The 21,143-nt window shown below is 34.4% G+C and overlaps 1 protein-coding gene and 1 pseudogene across 1 annotated transcript; both read left to right on the top strand.

Moving 5' to 3' along the window:
- The first annotated feature begins 18,619 nt into the window (after positions 1-18,619).
- LOC138046263 (zinc finger MYM-type protein 1-like) lies at positions 18,620-20,040 on the top strand (annotated as a pseudogene).
- LOC138046264 (uncharacterized) lies at positions 20,040-20,781 on the top strand. The gene is given in 3 exon segments (XM_068892940.1): positions 20,040-20,111; positions 20,114-20,392; positions 20,572-20,781. Coding segments are annotated over 3 exon segments (561 nt in total).
- The last annotated feature ends 362 nt before the right edge of the window (positions 20,782-21,143 follow it).

Here is a 21,143-nt window from a genome sequence, read left to right on the forward strand (position 1 = left end):
GCCGTGACCCATTTACCTCATTCTCACGAAGTCATGAAGAAAGTCTTAAACGGGCAGGAGCTGACTGAAAGAGAAAGATTGGTCTGAGATTGAAAAAATATAAGACGGAGATTCGATCAACATATTGTGGTGAAATATTGAATGAATATGTGAACGAAGTAGATGATTTTTTTCATCTTCTGACTACTGATGCGAGTCGTGTGATGATGGTGATGATTGATGATGGAGTCATTGGAGACCATTGTTAATAGAATATTAGCAGAAGATGATATTGAATTGGACGATATTCAACTAAATATTTGTTGAGTTCATATGGTCAGAAATTTGAAAGAGTATTACTTAATTCGCGTGCTCTTTTCAATGTTCCGAGAAAGCTTGATCCATTTTCCGGTGTTGCAGCTCTTATTCTTGGTTTAAGTTCAGCTAATGATGAGCGACTTCCTAGACAGTGTCGCATAAAAGTACGATCGATGAAAAGAAAGTGTCAGTCGTTGTTGAGGAGAGCTGGATTACCATCTATTAACCTTAATTTGGAAGGGGTGAAAAGAATATCTCAACTTGGGGAATATGTCTACCATCCTATTTGTGTTATAAGTAGAGAACATTATAATACTCCTATTTTTAATTGTAACAGAGATGGGAAAGAAGAGCCGATTATTTTATATCTTAATAATAACCATTTTACTTAGAACGGAGTGTTAATACTTTGTTAGGAAGAGACGGAAGATTATGTCTTGATGGTTTTAAATTTTGTAAAAATCGAGTTCGAAACCATTGGTGTGATAAGGGAGTGTGTTTGGATTGTAAATGTCTTTGTTCGTTGGATAAGAGTATTTACATTGTGATGCATGCGTTAGAGTGTTTAAGAGTAAACAATGTTATGATAATCATTGTACAATAGGAAAATCTAAGAAATTTCCTGCTAATTCGTCTGTATGTGAGAAACTAGTTGCTTGTAAGAAATGTGGGAAAGACTTGAAGGCAAAAAACGGAGTAAGCACGGGAAAAGATGCTTATTCACCGTCTTCTCGGGTTCACGAATGTTATCAATCAAAATGTGTTTCTTGTAAAACGTGAGTTAATTTAGACAATCATCTGTGCTTTCTTCAACCTCTTTCCCCTTCAAATCCGAAATTTAAAACTCGGATAGATCAGAAAAGAGGTAATTTTTTTTATATCGAAACAATGAAAGTATTCGATAAAGAAAATGATAGGTTTATTTTTGTTCCTAATTTAATTGTTTTTCAGTTTGAGCATGGGGAGGAACGAGTGTTTGCAGGAGAGAAGTGTAAGGAAGAGTTTGCTGATTTTTTATTTAAAGGTGAAAATAGTTTGGTTGGAAGTGGTGAATATTATACCATAATTGGTCATAATGCTGCTCGACATGATAGTTTTTTTTTATCTTAAAGGCAATCTGTGATAAGAGTTGTGATGATCCAAGAAATTTTTTTGATGGGAAGGTTCCTTTAAAGATAGGTTTGGGGAAGTAGAGGTCAAATTATTGATAGTTTAGATTTTTACAGTGTTCTTTGGAAAAATTACCTAAAACCTTTACTTTTCCTGTAAAAAAAGGGATCTTCCCACATGAATTTAATACTCCTGAGAATCAAGATTATATTGGCCCCATTCCTCCTTCTCATTTTTTTAGTACAAAATTTCCTTATATTTACATGAACCCCAAAAAATTTTGGAATTCGTTACAGATGAGAATATGCAAGAGAAAGTTTTTCGAATCCTTAATGCTTTTACTGTATTGTGTTACGGTCATAAGAAAACAGATTGCATTTTACCTAATACAAAAGGTAATGCTGTTCATGCTGCGTTTGTAACGTGTTATGCGCGTTTACATTTGTATGATAAATTGCTTAAACCATTAGGGTCTAGAGTACTTTACATGGATACTGATAGTGCGTTTTATTTGTCTCAAAAAGAAGAAGAATTTGAACCAGAATTAGGAAACTACTTAGGTGAATTAACTAATGTTTTAGAAGATATTGAAGATGATGAGTCATGTATTATTTCTAGATTTTGTAGTGGTGGTCCTAAAAATTATGGATTTGATGTGTTTTCAGAAAAGAAAAATGAAAAGATTAAGACCACATTTAAAGTAAAAGGGTTGGGGTTAAATAGAGAAACTGAAAAAAAAGTAAATTTTGAAAAACGTTTGGAATTGATCTGTAAATCTCAAGTTTCCGATTTTCCGAAAGATGAAAATGGAATGGTAAAAGAATTTGTTGAGGTTCCTAAATTCGATGTAAAACGTGGAGATAACAAAGATCCTTTTTTTCTTGAACCTCGAGACATTTTGAAGAAATATAAACTGGTTCTTGATAAGAGAATTGTAGATAGGAATAATTTATATTGTTATCCCTTTGGATATAAAAATTGAATAAAAGTAAAGAATTGAAGATGAAAATGATCATTTGCGTGAGTTATTGACTGTGGGAAGATGACTGGGGTTGAAGAAATTGTGGCTGGAGTTGGTTGTTCTTCACAAACCGATGATCAGACGGATGGGAATGAATTTACAGACGTAAAAGTTGAATTAACGTTTCTTTGTTGTGGAGGAAATAATGAAGGAAAATCTGTCTCAGAAGTCAAAGGTCAAATTAGGCCGATACAAATCTAGATCTTCCTTAGTATTTTCTCCATTCTTTCAAGCAACGAACGATGGAAGAGATAATTCTGCAAAGAGACTGAAGTGTGATTTTTCTCAGCCTCCAGATCCTTCTAACAAGTTTAAACCTATAGAATGGAGACCATTGATCGTTGATAAAACAAAAGTAGAGAAAAACGATACTTGAAAGATTGGATGAACGATTGGAAAAACGGTTGAAACGAATTTTCCCAAGTGTCCTGGAAGAGAATATTTTGAAGATAAATGATGACGTTATCGATAAATTGTTGGACAATATCATTTCAAGTGATGGGGGTAAATTATTCAATTTTATAATGGCTGAAAAAATGGAGTTTTACAAACAGATTGGAGAAGAGATGGCAGAAGCAGAAAAAGAAGAAGAAGAAGAGACGACTGATCTTGATGGAGCGGAATAGAGACAAAAGATAACAAATATAGCTAAAATTGAAGACTTTTTAAAGAAAGTTTATTTTGATATAGAAAAGTCACCAGTGGCTTTTGCTTCAGCAAGAAACGTTTATGATTTTTTGACCAAAGAATTGAATATAAAAATTGATTACAAAGATATCAAAAATTTTGAAAGGAAAAGGAAATTGAAAGAAGTGAGACCGCCTTATTTTGCTCGTGGCTTAGACGCTATATGGCAATTAGATTAAATCGATTTACACGCACCTACTACTTCAAAATTTGGAAGATTCGTGTTGACTAAGGTTGATATTTTCTCTCGAAAAGCAGACGCTGAAGTGATAACAGGTCATAACAAGTAAGTCAGCTATTCATGTGTTGAATACGTTGAAAAATATAATTGAAAGAAATAAGAAACCTCATAACATTCAAACTGATCAAGGCGCTGAATTTTTCAATAAATTCTTTCAATCTTATTGTGAAAACAATTCCATAAATCATTATAGAATAACAACAGATCTGAAAGCGAGTTTGGTAGAAAGGTTTAACAGTACGTTTCAATCATTTTTTTATAACTATAAGTTATTTTATCCAAAAAACGTAATAAAGATTTGACTCGATTAGTTATTAAAAATTACAATAACAGAGTTCATTCGACAACTGGTTTTGCTCCCATAGAAATTACTGAAGCTAATAACGGGGCTATATTATCTCATTTGATCCACGATCGAATTAAAACATCACGCATTTAATATTTCTTAAAAAAACCTTTTTCATTGAAGGTAGGGGATAAGGTCACATTGTCAAATAAACGAACTGTGTTTAGTAAGGATTATAAAGGTACTTTTAGAGGAGAAGTGTTTGAAGTTTATAAATTTAAAGGATTTTTCAGGTGAACTCACTGAGGGTTCTTTTACGCAAAAAGAAATACAGAAACTTCTCCTAGGTTAGGAGAAGTCATAAAAAGAAAAGGAAAACAAAAATTTAGACAGTGAAGTGATTATCCGGAAGGAACTGGTGTGTGGGAAAAAAATTAGTTCAAATAATAGTTATGAATGGGAAAGTGTTGATGACGATTTTTTTATTTGGTTATTTTCTAACGATGAAGATGTCGTTAAAGCAAACGATGATGATTCAATTCAGTCTCATTCTATTAGTAAGTTATCACTAAATCTGGATCTACGAAAAGGTTCGTGGGAGATGGGAGTTGATAAGATAATTGTAAACAATGAACAAATAAATCATTTAGATTATACGATTAAAGACCCAAATGGTAAAATCATAAAAGAGGGTAAAGTGAGGAGATATCCATAATAGGCAAAGTGTGATCCTTCATCAAAATAAAAGAGAGAGACGAATGCATAAAATAAACAGTGTGCTCACAGAGACAATTGAAGTAGATCTAGAAGCCGTGTCAACTCAAAAAAAAGAAAGACAAGAATTCTATGTAGGTGCGACCTTTGTTCGTCTTTACTTTAGAAAAGCAAGAAGTAATTGGTTTGAAAAATATTGAAATATGGAAAGGAGAAAAGATTATATTAGACCAAACAATTGACATTTTGATGGGGTTACAGATGACGATGGAAGGTTAACCATTAATTTTCCTTACAAACCTTGTCATTTTTCGTCTGATTATGAAGTTGCTGTCGACAGTCTGTGTCTTGACACTTTTACTTTTGTACACGTGTTAGAATCAGATAGAAGTACAAATTGCGTACATTTCACTTTTGTAGAAACAACATCCTCCACTGTTACTACATCAACTTATTATTTACCAGAATCGAAAATTTTCAAATTTGGTGAATTTGCAGAAAAAGTTAACGAAATGCAAAACCATTTTAAAATCGAGGTTGATCATTTTAGAAATAAAAGTGAAGTACAGATAGGAAAAAAATAAACTGACAGTGAACAAAAGAATGGCTAAAGTTCTTGGATTACTTAACGTTCAGAAAAAAGTTCCTAAAATCATTCAAGATAAAAATAGTAGTAGTTGTACTTTCAGTGTAAATAAAACAGGGGAAAAGGTAACAGGAGTGACATTAGATGGCGCAGGAAAAGATGATAAAAGAATCGAAATAGCTAGAAATTATGATTATCTAATTTGGAATTTGCTTTCTATTAGTTCTTTTCAATATGTTCTTATTGATTGTGATTTTGTGATGGAAGAAATGGTTGGGAAAGAAAGAACTAAAAATTTAGAAGTAATTCCTTTCGATCCATCTGTTCTTCACTTACATTATTCACCTGATCGGTTGACTTGGAAAAGAATAAATTCAAATGTTTTTTATTCTTGCTTCATTCGTTTTGCTGACACGAGAGGAAGAAGATTTAAAGGAGCTAAAATTTCTTGTGAATGCGAAAAAAAGGTTATTCCGAAGGTAAACCTGCATGCGTGGTTTTGAAGGCTTTTATCTTCAATAAAGCTCGTTAAAATTATTCTCTGCTTCTCGCAAACGGAAGCATCAAGCATGCGTGAGTTTGACCCAAACACGTGGTTTGCAGAAAATCGAATGTAATTATGTCAGCCCGAAAAAGAATTAGAACTTGTAGGAGATCAACTTTCATCAACAAACTGCTATTTTACAACAAGGAAAAGGTTCAAATAAAAGAAAATGGACCATACTCATCTGGACGTAAACCATATGATCAAAGCCTTTTTAGCTAAAATTGGACCTGCATCAACTAACAGTAACAGGTCCTTATTCACTTTCTTCAATGATGAAAAGAGTAGGCGTCATGCGAAAAGGGAATAAAAAGGCTGGTATTTGCATGGAAAAGATGCTGGTAAACCTAAACCCGGCCGTAAAGCGGCCATGTTAAGAGCTCATGCTGAAAAGGCTTTGAAAACGTATAAAAGTCCATCTAGTAGGGCTAGTTCTTCTTGGATGGCGGCTGCAAAAATACAAAGGCGTCGAGGATTAGTTGGTAAAACACTGTTAAGTAGAGGAAGTTCTATGCTTGGTAGATTAGGAAAAGGGATTTTAAAACAAGTACTTTTGAAAAATTCTGTTCCTACTTACAGCGGATAAATAGCAAACAAAGGAGAAAGTCTTCTTCGAAATTATATACAAAAAAGAACAAAGAGGGAAATGAAATTGGTTAGATCCGATAGCACAGGCGGCTACAGAGGCAAGAAAGGCCCGTAGAAGACAGAAAGGCGGTATTTTCCCACTTCTTGCAGCAGCTTTACCAACAATTCTCACAGCTGCAGGGACAGGGGCTTTAAGTGGCGCTGCAGGCTTCGGAGTAAAGAAATTACTTGACTAAGTTACGAGATAAAAAATAGTGGACAACAGAAAACTTATCATTTAGAAAAAGATATTTCAGAGTTAACATCTCCATATTTTTCATTATTTTTTCTTATTTGAAATCTGTTAAAGACAAATCTGAAAAAGAAATAAACGTGGAAGAAGAAAAAGGAAAAGTTAGATCGTTAAAAAAACAACGAGATGAAACACAAAATCTCAAAGAAAAAAAACGTTTCCGAGATTGTAAAGTCACAAATGGTTCCTGAAGAAAAAATAGAGAAGGACGATATAGAGGATTTATTAAAGGTGTTGGAATTATTAGAAAAGAAAAGTAATGAAAACGAAAAAGAATTAGATGCACATAAAAGAATGTTGAACATAATGGTGGGTGATCAAGGAGAAGAAGAAGATGGAGAAAAGGAAGAATTAAGGGGTAGAGCTAAAAAAACAGGGATGAGATTAGAGAGGACATTCTTGTTACTCATAAAGAAAGTGAACAAATGAAGGGAGAACTCATAAAATTAAAAGCAGCAAATAAAAAGATGATGGAGATGTTAGGACTCGACCAATCAGAGAACAACGAATCGGTTAAAACTTCAGTGAAAGAAACAGAATCATCATTATCGAAAAAGCAAAAGATAGAAGAGGAAGAACCTCTGGACTCTCTCTTAGAAGGATTTTTAAAAAAAGAAAAATAATAAAGAAATAGAATGAAACGATTTCCAAGCGTCGAAGTTTTACAAGATGATATTGAACGACCTGCTGCAAAATTACCGTTGATAGAAACTTGGGAAGAAGCTTATCCTACTAAAATCTATCCAGAACCATATGAAAACTCATCTAAATCATTAACATTTGAAATAAATGGAAGAAAAGAGAATTGGTTTGCCCCTTCCGATATTGAATTACATCTTAAGGTGAGACCAGTCCAAAACAACATTCAGCGACCAACCGATCCTACTAATGCAGCTAATGGAGGTGGAGTCCATATTCGTTTCATAAATGATATAGCAGCTTGGATTGTAAAAAGTACACGAGTAAAACCAAAAAGACAACGCGATGTGTGCCTTCTCCTTATTTATCTTTTGAAGAATCGTTGAGAAGTGATCTGCAAACAAGCAGGGAAGAGAAAGAAAGACCTGAATTATTGATTACTAGGGATTACGACCCTAAAATTAATTACAATCCTCATAAAAATAAATGTGGGTTTGCAAAAGCTGCTCCAGATGCTGAAGAAACGGTAAAAAAAAAACTTTCAAATGTATCAGCATAATTTGGAATGAATTCCAATCATAATAAAACCTTAAACAAGGTTTTTTTCATGAAATTCACAAAGCTTTACCATCTTTAATGGATTATGTATTGGAAATTGATATGCAAAGCGATCAGTTTATGTTTATAGCAAGAGCTGGAGGTAATGATGGAGATGGAGCCGTTGTTAATAATGCAAAATATCAGGTTCACACATCAGAGACTTTTCTTTTGATTGATTATAAATCAATCGGAAAAGATGAAGATTTGAAATTAGAAAGAGAAGTTTTTTCTAAAGATGAACTAGTATTTGACACCTTCGATAAAATGAGATCTATTTTCAGTGAAGCTTTCTCACAGAACAATGCAGCTGACGGACTCGTAATTGGAAATTGGACAAGTCTAGATGGACGGATTCCAAATAGATTCACGTTTGGTTTGGAGAACGCAACAACGGTCATGAATCCTACCAGAATTCAAAGTCAAAATTCAAAAAATTCAAATTATTTGAACCTTTCCATCGTACAAAGATTCAATTATATAGTAACGACATGCCAATTTTTTAAAGGGGATATGTAGACTGGGAGAACAATTTATCAAATAGAAGATATTTGTGGACCACTCAATCTGATATGAAAGCGGATGTAGGAGGTTCAAAAAGAGACAACATTGGTCAATTTCGATTGGGCACCAAAGCAATATAAAGAAGTTCCAAACACAATTCCCGTTAAACTCAGCAACATCAGAGACGGTTCAATTCAATAGAAAAAAAACCATGCATGATACAGTCGAACTTACTTTAGCTTGTTCAAAAGATGAAGATATATCAAAAAACAATTTTTTTGGAGTTTTTGCAGCCGATAAGATCCCCTTTTCAATACCTTATTTTTGTTGTTTTATTATGAATACAGATAAAAGCAGGGAAGAAGGAGAACATTTGGTATGTGTTTTTTGTAAAAAAGGAAAAAAAATTATTTTGATTCTTATGACGGTAATGACATTACGGAAATGAAAATTGGAAACAATTTTTGTCAAAAGAATGAAATAGAAACGAAATAGAATTACAGCAATTAGATAGTGATGTTTGTGGGGATTATTGCATTTACTTTTTAAAAAGAATGAGTTGCATGGAAGAACCTAATTTAAATTTCTTTTAAAAAGATTTCAATAGAAATGATCAATTTTTTAATGATTATAGAGTATGGGAAAAAGTTCATTCAAGTTTTCCAAAAACTTTAGATAGAATAGAACACAACATAAAATTTGATGATGTAACAGACGAAAAATTAATAAGAGTAATAAAACATAGACTAAAAGAAAGTAAACAAATACGTAAACCTCGAAATCTTATAAGACAATGTAAGTAAGAAAAGAAAGCATTTTTATTAAAACCATGGATCTGTGTGAATGTACCTCCTCTCCTAAATTCATTCATCAAAGTAACATCGCTATGGAAACACAGGAACAGGAAAAACCCATTTTTTAAAACTTTTACTGTCTAGCCCCAATGAATATTTTCTTACAAGAGATGGAACGAAAATAGAAAAGATTGTTTATTGTTATGGATCTGTATGGCAACCTATCTTCTCTGAAATGCAAGAGATGGGAATCATTATGGACAGAGGTATACCAGAAAATGTTAAATCGTTATTTGGAGAAGATTTACAATCTGAGATAGAAAATAGTTTAGAAACACAACAATTATTAACAAAAAACGCTCATCATTTAAACTTAACAAGTATTGTGATTTTTCAATCTCTCTTTCCTCCCGGAAAATATGCTACTGTCATGCATATTCAATTTTCTGTTTTAATATTTTTCGGATTTAGAAATGAACTCAATTCTTCACGTTTACGTTTTCAAAATTATGTCCCTTCAAAAACACATTTACCTTCATTTATTAAGATTTATCAATTATGGACAAAGCGAAAAGGAGGATATATGGTGATAGACAATCACCCCATGTCACATTGTGGAAAAGTCTCTATCCGATCTAATATTTTAAAAGAAGATGCACCAATATTATCTCTTTCATTTAAGTGAAAGGTATGGAAGAGTAGATTTTAGTCTTATCAGACGTGTTATAGAACACTCCAACGGAGAAAATAAACAAAAAAGGACAAGAAATAGAACCAGTCATTCAACTTTTATCACAAGTTAAATAGATACCTTTGAAAGTCAGGAAACAAGCTGTAAAGAAAGGTATAAAAAGTATTAGAAAGGTTCTTCAAGCATTACTGTTAAAACATTTAAAAAAGATGACGACGACGAACATCTTAGGTCGACCCTTATATGAAGACCAATTTATAAAAGAAGTTCTTTTGTTGGGAGAAGATGAATTTCGACAGCTAATACAGAAGGGAAATGGGAAACAAGGAAATGTAAAACGAAAATACCGATCGGTAGACGATGAAACAATTGTCGAAAAAACATATCTAAATTCCAACAATGAAAATTTTCCTCTAGAGAAACAATTAGACAGATGGAAAGGATTGATAAAGATCATGTATTGAGAGCTTTCAAGGAATACGTGATAATGAACAGATGGGTAAAGGATTTTATAAGAAATGGATCACCTTTTGCAAACAATCTTACATTACAGGATGTATTAAAGTACCTGAAAAGAATTAAAGGAAAATATAGATCCAGTTCCATAGTGATGGGGTTAATCGGATACAAGAATGTAAGACCTCAAAATACTCCCCAATTACGCTCAATGGGAGTCGGACCAGATAATAACATTAATCGAAATTCCACAAGAACTGATCCATATGGCAGTGATGACGATGAAGATAGCGATGACAATGACCATTCTTCACACAGATCAAAACAACAATATTCCCCTTCTCTTCCATCGATTTCAGTAGAAGAAATTAATGAATATAATAGAGATGTTGCAAGTAGAGGAGGAAAAGACTTCATAGAAGAAGATGATCTTGATGGACTAAACTTATTAGAGTTAAGATCTGGAAAAAAAATATCAAAAAAGATCTTTATTGTCTCCTTTGTCCAAAAAGGAAAAAAAGCATGAAATCTATTCCAGCCTTAGAAAAACTGAGTGGAAGCGGGTTGTTTGAAGGACACGAGTCAGATGATAATATTGATGATGATGAAATGAAAGGGTCAGGTCAAAAAAGACCTCGATACTTAGATCAGTTGGATTATTATTTTCCATTTCCTGCTTTTCATAAAAAAAATGGGTGCCCGTCGAGTGATATAAAGAGAATATTCATCTCAATTTCTCTTTCACTTCAATTTCTGGAAAGATGATGTTCATTGATGACGAAGCAACTGTTGAGGAACACATAGAAAACTAAATTAGAAAACATAAAAGAATAAGAGTAGACAGTGATGACGACGATCAAGACATAGCAACTAAATCAGACAACGATATTATAAACTATGAACCAGAACCAGAACAAGATCTAGACAACCCTCATCCGTCGTCAGCACTTGAAGAGATGGAAAAACTGAAAAAAAAAACAGAAAAGAAAAGAGGACGACCTCCATCTAACAAAAACAACGAACCAAAAAAGGTAGAAGAATAGACAAGTCTTTTTTTTAGAATATCATTTACAAGAAGCTAAACACAGCTTTCTAGCTGAAAAAAAAAACAAGCAAAAGTAAGATCAAATTCTTTTGGATTTAAAACTTTTTTCTTTAGGTCTTTTTATTCATATTGTTTCAGCTGTTCAAAATTTCATGTGAAAACAAGAGAGGGATTTCTTCATAGACAAATTGAGACTGGCACAGATGATTTCCTTCGTATATATTTTCGAGAAGATCAAGACGAAATCCTATTAACGCCTGACATATCTCTTGAAAAATTAAGTCCAAAACATGGACAACCCAACCAAAAAGCAAAAATTGCTATAGCTTGGGGAAATTCATTTCCAACGGTACATTGCCACAATTCGGCAATCTTCAACATCTATGCGAAAGTTAAATATTCTTACAACCGTACACAGCCTGGTACAATTTCTGGGGTTGAATTAATCTTAGAATCAATGTGGACAGACGATTCGGCATTAACCAAGGATGAAAAATTTATCATTGATTGTTTCATAAAAAATAATCAAGAAATATTGATCAGTCGACAGCCGGACTCGATCGAAAAGCAGTCAATCTTACAACATTGTTTAAGCAAAGAATTGCCAGACGTGAAAACCGGAGATCATGTCATCATCCCACTTCAATTGCCATCAGATTTATTGGGGTTAAGTGTTCTAAGTGACATCGCTTTCAGAGCATTGAATATCTTCTTGATTACGAAATCAATGACAGAATAAATCCAGCCCCCTTGGATAGTTTGTTTTTCATTTTCTCTGAAAATATGATAAGAGATTTCTCGCAATAACCAGGCTACAGAAACAAAACAAAGCTTTTGATTGATATATTGGACATTCAATATTCGCCTCGCCTTAATGAACCGATTTTCATGAAATGTACAAAAGACGGGTGTAAACATGTCTACAACAAGAGAGTTGACTTGAAGAACGATCTGCAACTCCCTAAGACAACGGATACCTTCATCTGTCAGCCATGCGGTAGTAAAAAATTCTCTATATGTTTGATATCTTCACATTCTGCTAGATTTATATCAGCTAAAATAAAGAATGGAAAACTATTAAATCGAAAAAAACTAAAAAAACAATCATAATTTTCTTCTCCATAGATATAATTCAAAATATAAATCTCATCACTCCAAAAAAATGTAACAAATATAAGTAAATGTCTTTTTCAAATCTATCTTTCGTAAAATAAAATTCTCAGTTTCTTGTTTCCCAATACAATATTCATTTTCTTTCAAAGAAGAAAGTTCATTGACAAATGTCGGTTGTGGTTTTCTCTCAACCAAACGTTTAAATAGATTCTTCCCTATGAACTTGAGATCTTCATCAATAAAATAAATGACAAAAACACCAAACATTTTTCTTTCTTCATCAGCTAGCTTGTCCTCCATTGCACGTGGAAAAGACGGCTGTTCTGACCAATCTACAGATAACGAGACATCTGTTTCAGTTGAAGTAATTAACCCCAACAAATATATTTCGACCTTTCTTACCTTCAATAATGAAGGGATTTCTTTTAACTCTCCTATTATATGAATGTCAATAGCTTCTTCCACTTTGTTTTGTGTCAATTTTTTCTTTTTGTAGAGTTGAAATAAATCATACCTCTTTTTTGCCAATCTTGTCAACAAGCTGACAGTCAACAACCACTCACTCTGATTAGTTTTCTTCAAATCACTCATCATTTTCTCAAAATCCTCATAACTTTTTTTTTCAATACCGGAAAATTGATGAGAAGAAAATTCAAGTAATGCTTCAAACAAACTCTCCTTAGCTTTCTTCGATGGATTAGGAAGTTCAACTAATTCTTTTTCTTTCCTCTCTTCTCTTTTAAACAAAAATAAATAATTCTTTCTTTTTTCTATACCCATTTTCAATGGATTTTGATGAAAGAGGTAAATACAAATTGGATACAGCGACGTCAAAATTTTCTCTTTCAATTTTCCAACCGCCTTTCTCTGCTTTTGTGCATATTTAACAATAGATGCAGACCTTACAAAAACTTCAGTTTTCAAATCATTTAATGCTGGTTGATTTTTTCCATTCTTATAAGTCTCATCTGTAATCATTGATTGAATGAGAGAGGAGGTAAGAGAAAATAAAACCGATTGACTATTATCTATTTCTTGCTCAATAGATTCAATGACACTTGTTTTCTTCACCTCTTTTTTAACCTCTTTACCTTTCTCTTCAATGACGGTTATTTTTTTCGTGCCAACATTTTCCACGCCAACGGTTTCTTTTGTTTTGCTAGTCTTTCTTACTTTCTTCGTTTCTTTAACTTCTTCCTTTTTCTCTTTTCTTTTTCTACCACGTTTTGGTTTCGCTTTAGGAAGAGAATTATCCTGAACCAGAATTTCCGTTTGAGGAGGATCACACTCATTTCTTGAAGAAGCCTGAAGGTCTTGCCAGGGAAAAGAAGCGTCTAAAATTGTCTGCTGCAGGTCAACACACACAGGTTGATGAAGAGGCATGAACAAAGGTTCGTTGTAATCAAAACTTGACAAAAATTCAGCTGCTGTTGAATATACTTCCCAGATCTTTCTTTCCGATGTTACTGCCATCGTGACTTAAAGTGCCCCTAACCCCAAAATATTTTTTTTCGCTTAAATGAATCTTTGCACCTGTTCGAAACATTGCGGCCATTTTTTCATTTTTCTAACAAATCCTGCCATTTTATAGGCTTTGAAAGTTGCAAAAATCCAAGCATCTTTTGTTCACGACCGAGTCAAAAGGGGAGTGGGTCTATTCCTGATGTGACGTCAAAAACTGATTTACATTGCATTAACTCTTTGTAAAAATGCATGGAAAGTAGATTGTGACGTCAAATCAGGAATAGACCCACTCCCCTTCTGACTCAGTCGTGAAGAAAAGATGCTTGGATTTTCGCAACTTTCGAAGCCTATAAAATGGCAGGATTTGTTAGAAAAAGGAAAAAATGGTCGCAATGCGTCTCGAACAGGTGTAAAGATTCATTTAAGCGAAAAAAATATTTTGGGGTGAGGGGCACTTTAACAGGAAATAACCTTTCTCTTATTCTGAAATTCGAATTTTGTTTGTCTTAATTTCCAGACAGGGGATGTCAGTGGCGTGTTGACATAAGAGCTGATGGAATGCCTTTCACTCTAATCGGAAATAGTTTAGATTTAATCGGATTTTACAATACATATTTTGAATGTTGTAAACAGCATGGCTACAAAGACGTAAGATTTATTTTATCTCCACAAAGACGAGTTATGATTAAAATTTTTTTATAAACAAATAACCCTGCCTATCTTCATGATAGATACATGTATCGACGTCTTTTTGACTTTTTCTGCCTTGGAGAAAACGGAATGAAAGAAGAGATAGGAGACACAGCAAGCTTTGAATCTGTTCTTAAACAAACATGTCTTTTATTCGGGTACGTACAAAATGAATTTCTCTCATTAATATCGATCGATGACGTTACACGAATTTCTATTGCAAAAACTCAACACAAGTCATCCTTTCTACGGATCAAAAAAAATGAAGAAGATTGGTTGGAAACCATAGTGTGTGAAAAAGATAAAAAATGTTATTTCTGTCAAAAGACTCAAACTCTCTATGAGGAAATGATGAACAAAACACTTTAGGTTTATAGCTATCAGATTTTTAGTGACGATAACGACAGATTAACCTTTACTTATGGCAGCAAGTCTAGATTAAAATTTCAGATTTAATGACCAAGATATCAGATTATAGATTTTTTGTACTCTTTTTTTTTTATTCATCATAAATAAACAACATATTCAATCAAGTGTGAAAAAGCTTTTCAATCTCCTTTTTAAAATTTATTCCATGTCTAGCTCCAAACTCCATCCACGATTTTCTTCCAGGTAAATTGTCAATTGCTTTTACCATCTCTTCATCCGCTTTCCATTTTTTTTTTGATGTCTGCACTGGCATTTGCATATCCGATATCATGTTTTTTTAGCAATTCTATCCAATCTATTTATTCCTTCTTGACCCAATGCCAATAGTTTTTCAGATGAGTACCAGGACCAAGAAACTGATAACCGGGTGGGTGAAATTCAATCCCCGTCTTAGCTATCCATGTTTGAATATCAAATCCATTTCCTTTCTGTTTTCGATTTCCGTTTATCAATTGTTCATATCTACTCAACACACCATTATCCCCTTTATATCCATTATTTGGTAACAACCCACCATAATTCCGACTCCATACAATACCACCGGTTTGTTTCTGAAAAACACTTTTTCTTTTTCCACATTCATCACATTTAAAAATAGAATAAGATGTACCCAATTTTGTCACCCCTCGCCGAAGAAAATTTTCAGACGTATGTTTACGACACGAAAGACAATAACTCTTCATTCTTTTCTTTCCTGATTTTAATGTTCACCATGAGAAAGGATGGTCAGTAATGAAAGAAATCATGCCAATAACCAAATATAAGATCCATATAACCTTGAAATTGTTTCCACCTCTTACAACTTTGACACGAATAAACTCTAAATTCTATCCCTGTTTTAGTCTTCTTAACTCCAACGAATTCAGAATGTGTGTAACGATTACAACGAACACAAATAGACAAATTCTTCATCGTTTCTAAAACACAGTATCTTCTCCTTGTTCTCTTTCTCCTTTGAAGTGATAATGTCCGTCGTAAAATTCAAATGTCAATTGACTCACAAAAGGTTCGGCCGTTAAAAATCTTCCTCTAGGACAACAAGCTCTGTTAATTCCCTCGCTTCTGGAATTCGGTCGTGGACAAATCTGAAAACGTAAAACGGAAAACGTCAACTCTAGATATTTATTATGTAGGGATGGTGTGTTCTGTATTATTTTTCTGATAAAATCAACAACTTACCACCGAATGAATGTTGCAAACTTTTAATGTCTCCAATTCATCTATTATATCAGACTCGTCATGTGAGGGACAAGAGACGTCAACCACTGCTTAACTTTTTCATAACTTCTTTTTTCTGTATTAACCATCTTAAGACCTCATAAAAGGAAATGATTATGATGTCTCTCTCTTACAACTCAACCCAGGGGACAGCCAAAGTGAAGACAAAAAAATCTCTCGACCAGTTCATATGATCCTTTTTTTTACGAGGTCAGACAACTTAAGATAATTAATCTACTACACATGAACGGATATAGACATAAATCAACACGATTGAATGTCAACTTACCCATACTGTTGTTTAAGCTGACTTTCAAGCGCTTTGATGTCTATTTCATTTTATTTTAATTATTTTTATTTTTAAAATAAAACAATACCTCATAAAGGAAATCATTATGACTTCGCTCATCCTACTACTCAACCCAGATGACAACTAAAAGTGAGGACATAGTCTTTGCAGTTCATATGATCCTTTTTAAGAGGTCAGACTTTATTATTCTATGATAATTTTAAAACCATATACTTTCTCCTTTTTTATTCTAAATGTAGTCGAAAAAACAACAACAACAACAAAGGTAATAGAAGTCAGATAAATTTTATCTTTCTCTTTCTTCTCTTGCCTTCATTGTTTTTTTCGACTTCTATTTTTAATGGAATCGATGAAGAACAAGTCATCACACTGCCTATTCTTCCAAAAGACGACCTCTAAAATGAGGACTATCTCTTATATCTGAGATTTCAATAAATATTTATCTTTGTTTCTCTCATTGTTGATGATATTGGTTACTGGAGCGATCGCTTGGATTCTTTTATTTTATCCAAGCAATCACTCCAGGCAACCAATGTGATCAAATCAACACAAAATTAAAATATTCATAATATCTTCCTAAATCTTCAAAATTAAGTTAAACAAAACAACAAATAGGCCAAGAAGAACACTGTAAGTTTATCTTCATGTCTTTCGTCTTTGTCTACTTGTTTCCGACTTCTGGACATCGATAACTCGTAATTCAATTTTATTCTATAATTAAACCCGATAAGAGACAATAAAAAAAAATAATATAGGTCGAAATGGAAAGTTGATTCTTTTTATTCCTACGACTTTTACTTCGGTCTGTATTAATTTCTTCAAAACACCGATCATACAAACATTAGTAGGTTTAACGGGTTAATACAATATCAATCCTATAACCAACTTTATGCTTTACATGTAGCCTTTGGATCTACTATACCTTCTCCATCTTTCCGGTCCTGACGAAAATGAAAGCAAAGTCAAAAAACAAATATTCCAAGGAGAAGCCGATAACTTTATCTTTTCGTCTCCTTCTTGGTCTAATTGTTTCGACTTTTGGATACTATCATCTGAATCACAACATTCCGCCATCTTCCCCGCCAAAGTCCAATTTTCGCCCCAATTAGCATAAAAAGTGTACAATCTGACCCCCTATACTACTACTACGCGCACTCAGTAACTGGTTTTGACGCCATCCCGTACATTCAAGAGGTTTCGAAAACTACCAAGAGAGTCTTGAGTAGCTACAATGTTAAAGTTGGCCAAAAACTTTTCAGACGCAAGCCATATTTTTGCTAAACCTTAGGATGCTGTACTGAGTAAACAAAGAACAGATGCCATTTCCGCTATCCTGTGCGACGACTGTGATGAGTAAATCGGATCCGCAGACCAAACGTCAGTTTGGGATCCGTTTGAAATGTACTATGCATTACATATTGTGGTTACTGATTCAGGGACTGCGCAGAGGGAGGGGCTGGGGGGCTTTAGCCCCCCCCCCACTTTTTTGCAAGAATAAAAATAAATTAAACAAAAAATAATTTAACAAAAGTAACGGAGTGAAAAATAGCAAAAAATCGTTCATTAGAAAGTGACCAGAGTTACTGGCAAAGACAAATGTGCAGATAAATAGACAGAATGAAGTATTAGTCGTTACAATTGTAATATATTTTTTTGCATTTAACCTAGCAGAGGTAAACGTCTTTTAAATAGCATTTTTTTCCTGCGGACCTCTCAGGAAAACGCGTTGTTTCGTAATTGGTCAATTTCGATCCAAAGTAATAACTGGGTTTAGTTTATAAGGCGATTCTCAAACAAATTTTTTTATTACTTTCAACCTTGATTTTTGGAAGATCATGAAGTTATTGTTTCTCTTGTTATTGTGCGTCCTGATTTTAGCTCGATCAGTGCAAAGTCCGTCTTTTGATGTCAGGCTTCACAGCTCGTCGAGCAGTCCAATTGCAAGTTTTGTTGAACACGCTCTGTTTATAAAAACACTTTGTCATAGAAAGTATTTAAACCGCAGAATTGTGTATAGCTCTGGTCATCAAGGAACATTCAATCCGGCGGTTATTACGAACATAGAAGTGCACATGGTACACGGCAACATAAATACGAACGACGAGACTTCACATACCACTGGTAATGCGAAGAAGAGATCTCTTAAAATTTCTGATTACTTTTCCAAACAAAATGGAAAAGGTTCTTTATCTGGTGAGTAAACTCTGCATAATTTTTGCTACTTTTTTCTGATTCTGTTCTATAATTGAATTATTTCCAGTCACTTTTTCATGTGACATAGTTTTTAAAATATTGGTCTAATAATGTTTCATTTACATTCTTTAAAAGAACCTCCACCCAAAAGAATGTGCGAAACAATCAACTTCACTAGTAAAGTAGAAGCCACAATATCCAGTCAAGAGTTGCAGCCTCCTCTAATCCAATCACAAGTTGATCAGTCGACAGCCAGTGAAGTGGTAGAGATGAAAATAACGGAACCATTCCAACCTGCGGATTTCAACTTTCCAAAAAAGCATTATGGCAAACAGAATCGGGCATTTCAATCCAAGTGGTTTTCGGAGTTTCCCTGGCTACACTTTAATGAGCAAAGCGATCCTGTGTTGTGTTTCACTTGCATGCAACAAAATGCAAAATCAAATCTTCGAGCTGCCAGAAGTAAGGAAGTCTGCTTTATTTCTAAAGGGTTTTCAAACTGGAAAAAGGCGTTAGCGCGATTCAAGGAGCATCAAGTGTCTGAATGCCACAAAATAGCCATTGACTATGAAACAAACCTTTCCTGCGGAAATGTGTGGGAAATGTCCAGTGATGCAGCAAAAAAGATAATAGAGTCTAACCGTATATGCTTCATCAAAGTCATTGAATGTTTGCAGTATCTTGCCCGGCAAGGACAGGCTATGCAGGGTGATACCGATGATGAATCAAACTTTATTCAGTTACTTAAACTAAGAGGGAAAGACCAGCCTCTTCTCTTAAAATGGTTAGAGAGGAAAGAAGACAGATACACCTCACACGATATTCAAAATGAAGTAATTGCCATCATAGCGAATCATGTCATCCGTGATCTGGTATCGGAAATCAGGGGTGGCGTTTTCTCAATCATATGCAACAAGTACACAGATATCAGTAACAAGGAACAACTAACCATCTGCATTCGATGGGTTGACAAAGAGCTAATTAGAGGCCCACGAAGATTTCCTCGGGTACCTGACATCGGCGCGAAGACTATAGTGTCGGCTATAAAACTACAGTTAACATTAGTTAATTGTAGGGGACAATGCTATGATGGGGCCAGCAACATGATGGGACATAAAACTGGTGTGGCTAAAAGAATCCAGGACCTCCAACCAAAGGCTTATCCTACTCACTGTCATGGACACTACTCACTCAGCCTAAGTGTAAAGGACACCACGAAAAACTGTAAGTTGTTATCAGACTCATGGACACAGCAAAAGAAATCGTTTCCCTCATAAAGTTTTCACCAAAACGAGAAAATCTCCTGGGGGAAATAAAAGAAAACCTAGAAGGCCCTGAATCTGAAGCCAAGGGCATACTTGGCCTTTGCCCCACTAGATGGACAGTACGCGCAAGCTGTTTTCGGCAAATCCTAGACAATTATACAGCTCTTCTTCAGGAGTGGACAATTTCCCTTGATGAGAAACTCCAGTCCAATATACGTGGCTGAATCATTGGATGCCAAGCGCAAATGAACACTTTTGACTTTTGATGAACGCTATTGACCAGCGGTTTGACCAGCCAAGCTTTGATACATATGCAAAGATGGAGTCTCTCTTAATAATTAAAAGACCCTCAATTCGCAGGACAAATCCGAAGAGCTGAAGTTTATGGAAAAACTGTACAACGATAATGTTAATATTTTATTGTTAACCGCCCAGATGGAAATTTTACAAGTGCTGCTGAAGGATGGTGATTATTTTTGTTTTGACGAGATCATAGTAAAAATTAAAGAGCTACCCAACCCAGAACGGGAAATGATAAAAGAAGTTATCACGTTATGTAAGCTGATTCTCGTAAATCCAGCAACCAGTGCAGCGGGTGAAAGATCTTTTTCGACCGGGGTCACCTCGCAGCTCTTACAAGGTCTCACCTGATTGGAGACCACCCTTGAGGTTTAACAAAAGAACAAATAACACAAACAATGGACCCTAGGCCTAAAACAAAAGGGCCATTGTTTCTGTTATTTGTTCTTTTGTTAAACCTCAAGGGTGGTCTCTAATCAGGTGAGACCTTGTAAGAGCTGCGAGGCTACCGTTCGACTGCCCGGAGGCTAAAAACATGGCTCCGTTCAAGAATGAACCAGGAACGATTTAGTAACCTGACAGTTTTAAACATACACAAAGAAAGAACGGACAGGCTTTCCACCATTGACATCGTAAACCAATTTACCGACCGCAACACAAACACAAAGCGTAATTTTGGCACTTTTCGAGTAAATGATGTACAGTAACTTTAATATAAATATAATATTTTGAATGAATAATTAAACAATTATTGAACTCGGCTTTCGTATGATATGAAGATATACAGATCTCGGAGGGTGTTATCCACCGGGCTCAAGCCTTTGGCTTTGGCGGATAACCCCCTCGATCTGCATAAATCTTCATATCATACTCAGCCTCGCGTAATAATTGCTCAGTAATTATACAGCGTTGAGTTCAAGGCAGCTCAAGCAAAATCGTTGGATTTCTGGCTTATTTATAGTAATTAAAGGTTGATATCAGTAGTATAACATAATAATCTATGATATTTCAATTTAGTGATGGTGAATTTTCAGACCAGATAGCAACATCACTGAAGATGTGGAAAAAA

Source organism: Montipora capricornis, chromosome 4, assembly GCF_036669925.1.
Source record: "Montipora capricornis isolate CH-2021 chromosome 4, ASM3666992v2, whole genome shotgun sequence".
NCBI classification, from domain to species: domain Eukaryota; kingdom Metazoa; phylum Cnidaria; class Anthozoa; order Scleractinia; family Acroporidae; genus Montipora; species Montipora capricornis.